The sequence below is a fragment of the Lactuca virosa genome, chromosome 8, assembly GCF_052849685.1.
Source record: "Lactuca virosa cultivar CGN04683 chromosome 8, Lactuca_virosa_CGN04683_v6, whole genome shotgun sequence".
Lineage (NCBI taxonomy): Eukaryota > Viridiplantae > Streptophyta > Magnoliopsida > Asterales > Asteraceae > Lactuca > Lactuca virosa.
Genome location: NC_136433.1, coordinates 307,783,079 through 307,792,247, shown reverse-complemented (window position 1 = coordinate 307,792,247; position 9,169 = coordinate 307,783,079). Strand labels below are relative to the sequence as shown.

General features: G+C 35.8%; 1 protein-coding gene across 1 annotated transcript; it reads left to right on the top strand.

Moving 5' to 3' along the window:
* The first annotated feature begins 4,149 nt into the window (after positions 1–4,149).
* LOC145131686 (uncharacterized) lies at positions 4,150–5,361 on the top strand. Its single transcript, XM_079066345.1, has one exon. The coding sequence runs from the start codon at positions 4,150–4,152 to the stop codon at positions 5,359–5,361; it is 1,212 nt and encodes a 403-aa protein (XP_078922471.1).
* Positions 5,362–9,169: the final 3,808 nt, after the last annotated feature.

Sequence of the window (9,169 nt, the reverse complement as noted above, 5' to 3'; positions counted from 1 at the left end):
GAAATCAATATGATTTCCTTCTTATGTATTATTTTTACAATACATTGTATAACTAAATACTCTTTTGATTTTACTTAGACCAAGCATCCTTTATAAATTTTATTTCTTTACTAGGTAAGACTATAATGCTTATAATCGATTTCCAAAATATTTTCCTATTTATACCATACGATCGCAATACATTATGTGACGCTTCTTCTACCCAACTTAACAAAACCTAAATATTCATTATATGTATTAGTTTTAAACTTAGACAAGTTTACAGTCCTCGAAATCAAATTTTAATGCTATCTCTATTTAGACAACACAATCGTAATTTAATGTATATAATTAACATAGAGTATCATGTATTTTAATATATAATAATATTTTTTAAGTAATAATATCATGTAATAATATCATATAAGCAATTTAACACATCTATAACAATATCTGGTTCACACAATATATGTTATCAAATATACATTTAACAATTATTCGAGATAATAAAAATTTAACTCACATATAAACTTTCAACAGATAATTAACACTTTTTATAATAATTACATGTACTAAGTGTGTTCATGTAGTTAACTATGCAATCACCTTATATAGGTGGAAGACTTGCGGGAATGTCATATCTTTGACCGACACTTTAGATTTCCCTTTAAAATGCGCTAAACACGAATATTACTAAACCTTAGTATTCGTTCCTATTTATGAAGTTTAATCATTATAATGTTTTTATCAGATTTTTCAATAATCCCAGAAGAACATTGACATATAGCTGATAAGGAACAACTAGGTAAGATCGTATCGGAGGTAGGATACTTTTGGTATATAGAGATATACTGTTTGGAAAATCTACTTTAAACGCCTCACAGATCTAGCCTAGACATCACTTCTGTAAGTAGATCGGTCTATATAACGACTAGTACTATTGATAAATCTTATCTATAACTTCTTAATAATGTTATGAACATAAATATAAGTTATACTTAAAGCACAGTAAGCATAAACCAACTTACAAGTTGTTTAGCAGAAAATCAGACACTGCATGGACAAAACTTCAAAACGAAAGCTCTAAATCACCAGGCCTTTTAGTGCTCCACAGCTTTGCTACTAACACCTAATAATTCTTAAGATTGGGCCACGAGAAATTGGGAGAGTTTGAATAGTTTCGGTAACAAAATGAGCAAGAAAATGTCCATATATATAGAAAATTCAAGAGGGCATGTCACGCCTAGGCATGCCGCGTCCTGCCACGTCTATCAATCTGAGGACTTTCCGTGGGTAGGAAGGGTGTAGTAAATTGCTCATACGAAGTTAGATGTGGTCATTGTCTATACCTATAAAATCGTCATCACGACTACTACAACTTCCGTTCAGAATATTTATCTAAAATAATATTTTATTTTTACACTTTATTTTATTTTTTTAATGATAAATTCTATATTAAGGTTTTCTATACTAATAATATTTGATTACATATAGTGCATACGATAATTAATTATTAGCTCTTAACGTGTACGAAGAAACAATTACACAATTCAATGGTTTTAATTGTTAGATAAAATGTATAATTATTATTATTATTATTATTCCTTAGATTCCTAGCCTGATTTTGCATGTGTTATAGTGTATAGTCACACCTTTCCTTCTCATGATCCGATAAGTACCTGAAAAACATTTATTCCATAATTGTAAGCACAAAACTTAGTGAGTTCCCAAAAGTATCACATACAACACAGATTATCATACATAACATTAACGACCTGTTTCAGCTAAACAAAGCATGCAAAGATACAAGCATCAAGCAATACCCTGCTAGTCTAGCTCAACATATATTCTTGTCACAACAGCTATGTCATAAGTAATATAGTGAGAAAACAAGCCTGAATCCCATAGCAGAATCTGACTACCCGAAGTCCTAAAGTCCTAAAGAATCAGCTATATGAACCGCCAAAACCAATCACAAACTAAACCTCAGTTTATAGCTCAAAACCTCAAAGTTTAACCCATAAGTCAAACTGGTCAAAAAGTCAAAAAGCAACGTTCATCAGTCTACACATCGTAGCATTTTACCAGTCGTTTTGTGATCTACTAAATGACAAAAATAGTCAGGAACACTCCAAAATTGCGTCTTGACACTCAACAAGTCGTGTCGTGATTTTCATCCAAACAACTTAACTCATTAAGCTCTTAATCCTTAACTACAGATGTTCCAATTCCTAGATTTGAAGCTTCTAATGGTTCTAATGGATAAAGTTTCCATATTTATGTTATATATATATGCTTAATATTCATTCTTGAATCATATTGCTAATAACATATGAAATTATATTGTCACACCTTTATCTAGTTGTCACTTATTGAATATTTATCAAGTATTTGATTATTAATAAATAAATTCAGCTCTTGTATTTAATTAAATATTAATTATTGTTTTATAAAATTAATAAGTAAAAATAATAAACTAGTTATTATATCAACTAACTTTTACTAGTTACATAAGTTTATCAAGTCAGTGTAACTAGTCAACTCTTTCTCTCTCTCTCTCTCTCTCTCTCTCTCTCTTTCTCTCTCTCTCTTTCTCTTTTCTTTCTCTCTCTAAGGGCCAATGTTTTGAAGGGGATGGGAAGTTGCTTGCCAACCTCTATCTTAGACACACCTTACTTGTAGATGACCATACATTTGCATGATTTGGAAGTATGGTCATTTGGTGTTGGATGTAAGTATAAAAGGATGAGTGGGGCTTTCTTTTTAAACACTCTTTCCCCTTTGTTTCTTAAAAAACCTGAGAGTATCTCTCCTTTCTCCCTATTTCCTTTATTTTGAAGCTAGTTGCAAGTATTGGTGGTTAGAAATGCTTCTCCTTTAGTACTTAATTGTGTTAAGTGCTTAAGAGTTTAAGAAATTCAAGATACAAGAAGCAAACTAGCATTCCTTTGTGACATACACTTGTTGGTGGATACTTGTCTAGAAGTTCAAGCTTCTTTTCTTTGTTATCTTCATCAACTCCCTAAATCCAAGTGCCATCAAAGGCTGTGAAGGCTGTCTTTATAAAACACCTTATGTTTTTTTAATATCATTCTAGTAATTTTATTAATGTTTATGTTGCCGTTTTTAAGAAAAACTATCATTTTTATATATCAAACCCCATCAGTGGTATCAAAGCCGTATTTTACATGTTAGAATAATTTAATATGTGTGATAATATTTGGTTTTTGGAAAAAAAGCATGGATTTCTTTTGGCTAAGAAACATTTATATTTGTATTCTTTGGCTACTTGTAGTTTAGAATTGTTTATTTTTATGTAACCATTTTTCCATCAATTTTGGTTGTATAAAAGTTTCCTTAGAAAAAAACGAAGTGTTGTTAATTTCATTTGATGATTTTGTGTATAACCAAGCTATTAGGACTCTTGTGGTTGTTATTTATGTATTCATATAATAGTGTAATAGATAAATAGGTATTATATCATTTTGTTCAGTTTTGTAAGTAATAGATTAGTTAAGACTAGTTGTTTTTACTTATCTATAACAAGATGGAGCATTGAAAACCTTTTCAAGACATGGTGTTATCGAAGATGTAACAGCCCAATCTCCAGATGTAAGAGTCCAAGTAAGTTGTAAGGTGTCAAAGGTTATTGTGTTTTCGTTAAGTTGTGTAATGTTATTACAAAGGCATAGTGATTTCGAAACTGTAATGTAATAGCCCTTTGTATTTTTTTGTGTGCTTTCTTTTTCCTATAAATAGGGAAGGATACTTAGACTAGATAGAACTTTGGAAACACTTCTGTCGAACTCTCTTTCTATCTGAAAAGCATAATACGAGCTGAAACAAGATTATATTTACTCTGAGTGTTCTTAATTCTGTTTGTTTTCTGATATCATTTCACTACTCGATTAAATCACAACTACATTTGGTATCAGAGCATGAATCATACTGCAATGATCTGATTTTCATTCTGTATCAATCGTATTTTGAGTCTCGTCTTGGATTCAAAAGTTTCTGCACCTTTGATACTGAAAATCATCTTTGATCTTCAGTTGTGATTCGATTCTGCTACTAGTTTGTTTAATCGAGTGTTTCTTTTGCTTTTTCTGTACAATTCATCCATTAATTCTCAAATTTCTAAAGTTTTTCTGAGAATTCGTTTGTACATCAATGGCGAATTTCAATATGAACACGATGACATCTTTTTCTCATTTGCTAGGATCTTCAACAAAGATTCTTATGCTTATTCCAGAGTATTATGATCAAGGGGCTGACCGCATGGAAGATTATCTGAATGGACTGGATGAAGAGCTTTGGGATTGTATTACTAGAAATGTTCTTCTTCCTGCAAATGTTCAAACCATTGGTTCATCTGCTTCAACTCAAAGTGTTTCTGATCAATCAACGAGGCTGAAGAAGAATGAGAAGAGGTGTATCAGAGAGCTTCGTGGTGCTCTTCCTCCAGTTGTCTATAACTATGTTCGTAGTTGCAAATCTACAAAAGAAATCTGGAATACTCTCAAGGAGAAGTTCCAAGGGAGTGAAAAGACGAAAATCAATTCTGTGAAGCATTGTTTGGTGGAATTGAAAGAGTTCAAACAAAAGGAAGGTGAATCTATCGAACTTTACTGTGATCGCTTGAACGAACTCATCTACAAATGCAATCGCAATGGAATAACCCGGTCAACCATGGAGTTTAATCTCACTTTTGTTATGGTATTACGAAAAGAATGGCGAAATGTGAGTCTAATGGTGAAGACTCAACAGAGATTCGATACATCAAATCTGAATGATCTTTACAACTTGCTGAATACTCATGAGTCAGAAGTTCTTCAGATGGCAGAAGAATCGAAGATAAGCTTAGGTGGACCACTTGCTTTAGTATCAAAAGTCTCTGAGAAAGAAGCAAATGAAAAAGAGAGTTCTGATGATGAAGGCGTGAGAGTTAACTCGGATGATGAAGCCATTGCTATTTACTCCAATAACAAAGTAAATAAATTTTATAAAAAGCCAATTGGTTCGAAAGTAAGGACTGGTGAAGCAAAAGTGAGTTTTGCTGGAAAAGTGAATGAGGAGAAGAAGTTTGAAGATTCGAAAGTGGAAAAGAAGCTCAAAGGCGATTCTGGTGTCGACTGTCACTATTGTCATGGCGCAAATCACATGGCAAGTGACTGTATGCTTCGAAAGAAAGAGGAGAAGAAAAGTAAGATCAAAGACGAAACATATTATGTCGAACGACTGGAGGAAGTGAGAGCAAAAGCAAAAGGGTTGTCTTTGGTGGCGAGAGGAGAGGATGATGATGAAGGAAGGTATCAAGTGTGGTCATCAGGCTCTGATGATGACGAAATATGTAATCCTACGCATGGGGCAATGTATGCATAGTTTGAGGAAGAAGATGGAGAGAATGTTACTGGTCGCTGTTTTATGACAAAGAGTGGAGACAAATCACCAATTACCACGAAGGTACATTCTATACTTCAATCTTTTAATATTCCTTTGAATGCCTACGATTCTAAATTAACTGTTTTTGATGATACTATTGCTTATTTTGATAATTTGGTTATCTCTGGTAGCAATGAGGCTAAGAAATCTAGTACACAATTACTAGAGACACATAAGCAGTTGGATTCCAAGAAAATAAGAGTAGAATATCTTGATTTGAAAATTACTAATCTCATGTGTGATAGGGACAATTTGAATAATGAGGTTCGAATGTTATTAGCTCAATGAAACATTTATTGTAATTAAGCTAAGAGACTATATGCAAAGTTAACTGCTTTACATCACTCTTCTGATATAAGTAAAGAGCAACATAGGAAGTTATTACCATTCTTAGCTTTTGAAAGAGAAAAGATTGATTGTGTGTCATATGATTGTGAAAAGACTATAGTTGAGTTTGATAAAGTTCCTGATAATAGGTTTGCTTATGGAATTGTGAAAATAGATGAATATTTGGATGCTAATGAATTAGTTGACATTGTGAATGAAACCTTAACCAAGAATGAACAAATAAAGATTTTGAAAGGAACTAAGAATTCGACATCTGATTCTCAATCTAATTTTGATGATATCGAAGATAATTCTGATAATGTTAGCGAAATTAGTGAAATTGAGGAAGAAGAATCTGGCAATTGTTCTCAATTGTCTATCATTAATTTCACATCTTTGACTAAAGGCAAAGAAAAATATAATGATTCATTGGTTAAAACTGACACTGATCAAGCCTCAACTTCGAAAGTTTGTGATTTCGATCATGTAAGTGTCAGAGATAGTCAAACTGATAGTAGTGATGATGAGGAGGATTGTAACGCCCTGTTCCTGGTATGTATTTAGTTCATTAAATGCTCATTTTATAAGAGCTACTCGACGAGTTGGTAGCCCTAACTCGTCGAGTAGATGCCATCTGGATCCCGGGGTTTAAGTGGTCTACTCAACGAGTCAAAGAATAGACTCGGCGAGTAGGTCCATCAAGAGGAAACCCTAATCCTTAGGGTTTGCACCCTATTTAAGCAACATTATGGGTCTCCACCCCAGCCCCCATCACCTCCACAGCTCATTCTCGAAACCCTACTTAGTTTTGGTGAAATATTGAGCTAGTTCTTGCCATTTTGTGATCTTAAGCTTGAAGAAGGAAGAAAAAGCTTGGAGTTGCAGAAGGAAGGTTGGAGATCCAGAGCTAAGAACTCATTTCTGTCTTCATAAAGGTATAAAGCTTATACCTTGGCTATTAATCAATTAGATCTCTCTTCTAGCTTGAATGTTGTGAGTTTTGGGGCCATTTCCAAGGCTATTCCAAGATTTGAACTCTTGGGAATGTAGAGACTTCAGATCTGGGCTCTACTGAGCCCCAGAGGCTCAAAGTTGCCACCTTTATTCAGCCATGACTCCATGACATGTTATAGACCTTCATTTTGGCTTGGAATGAGTGTTTTAGCTCCATAACATCATGCATGAACGAAAAGTTAGCAACTTTACGTATAATGCTAGTCTGAGGAGTCCAGATCTATGAGTTAGAAGCATTGGATTGGTTTAGAATCGACTGAATAATTATGTCACAATGAGGACTCAACGAGTTGTTCATGGACTCGGTGAGTCGGGCCATGAACCCTAACTCCTTTTTTGAGTGTGAGTGGAACCATTGGGTTGAGGTGGTGACTCAGTGAGTTGGAAAAGATTAGGACACGGGAGCTAGAGGACTCGACGAGTCCAAGGAGGGACTCGGCGAGTAGAGTCGAGATGTCCCGATTATTATTACTGAAAGAACTCGACGAGTCAGAACAAGGACTCAACGAGTTGACTCAGGGGACCACGAGTTGGGTTGACTGGGGGTTGACCTTGACTTGACCTTGGCCAGGACGTTGACTTTGACCAGGGGTAGAATGGTCTTTTTACCCTACGAAGGATTATCAGTTTTTGATTAAGTGTTGTTATGGAATTTATAGCCGGTGAGCTACCGAAGCAGCAGATAGGGATCCCTCACTCAGCTCTTCAGCAGTCAGTCATACAAGGTGAGTTTCCTTCCAGTAGGAATGGGACTACGACCACAATGCCGGCCCGTTTAGATGATAGTAGTTCCGGACATCGGTCTGATGCTGGGGCGGTCCCGAGAAGTAGTTATGTATGCCTTATGTCTTCGTGATTCATGCATGTTATGATATGTGTTATGTGTTCCGGACTTCAGTCCGATGCCAGGCAAGCCCGATGCAGTATATATGATTATGTTATATGTTCATGTTTATGTTATGTTCAGTTTATTCCAGGCTTCAGTCCGATGCCGGGCAGGGCCTGATAAAATGGGCGGGGCCCAATTTATGCCGGACTTCGATCCGATGCCGGGCGGGGCCTGATGCAGTGGGCAAGGCCCAGTATGTGTTATAAGTGTTATTGTATGGTATGTGGTAGTTTGGGGGAGCTCACTAAGCTTCGTGCTTACAGTTTTCAGTTTTGGTTTCAGGTACTTCCACTAGCAAAGGGAAGGGCTCGGGGTGATTGCATGGCACACACCACAGTCACAGCATGGGAGTTTACTCTGATGATTTGTTACGAGATTTTGATTTGAGACATATAGTATGATGTTTTATGATACATGATTTACGTTTTTTCTTATGACTTGGATGGTTTATGATATTAATAATGATTTGAAAACGAAATTTTTGGGTCATATTTTTGGGATGTTTCAAGTTGGTATCAGAGCCTTGGTTTGAGGGATTCGGGCATACTTTCGGGTGTGTCTGAACTCAAACTAAGGAAGTGGTATGAAAATTTCAAAAGAAAATCATTTTTACAAAAAGGATTTTGAAAATAGAAAAGGAACTTTGAAAAGAGAAAAGGGTGTGGTGCATGCAATCTGCTGAGCTCAAGTAAGTACTCCCAAATTACCCATACAAGTTTATGCTATGTAATGATTATCAGCTTTATTAGAACAACATGCTAGATTAGGATTAAGGATCTAGCAAGGATGCCTTATGTGCCTGTTATATGTGTTTTAGCTTTATGAGAACTGCATGCTAGTACAGAATTGTCAGTATGATGGCCAGAGTAGTATATGCTTGAATATGTGTACTCAATGCCCGAATACTGCTTGCTTTGTGCTTTTAGCAGTTCTAGTTGTCTTTCACTAACTATTAAACGAATATGCTAAGTTGCATATTGCAAGGACTAAATAATTCCATAAGGTTAGGTCTAGCTCTATTTCGCAGCTCTTGTTTGAGTCCAACCGTTGTAGGGTAGGATCTCTCATTCGAAGAATTATCTAGTCTGAGTAATATGTAATAGTATTCGCGATCTAGTTAGGGAAAGAAAGCAGGGACTTCTTATGCAGCTGATGGCGGAGAGTGAGTTGGTGATTACCCTAGGGCAAGCCTAGGATGAGAGTAGCAGAGAGCAGTAGCAGTAGAGGGGGACTTGGTGGAGTCGAGGCAAATCTTGAGGAAAGTACGAATAGATGTGGAAGGTAGTATGGGCCCGTACTACTGAAAGCAAAGGATCCGTACTCGAATCAAGGAAGACTGAGATAAGACCATGGAACTTGTAGTGTATGTGATCCCTCTAGTTATATTAGTATTCTGACGCTTGTTATGATGTGTTTTCAGAATGGTGGTTTTACGCCCTAGACCAACAAATGGTAGTTCAGGCGCAGGAGAGGGATCGGGCTCAGGCTCTGGAGCCAGGCAGTTAGACGAGCAGACCA

Excerpts from the sequence above, each read along its gene's own strand:
- LOC145131686 (XM_079066345.1), top strand. The coding sequence starts at position 4,150 with ATGGCGAATTTCAATATGAACACGATGACATCTTTTTCTCATTTGCTA.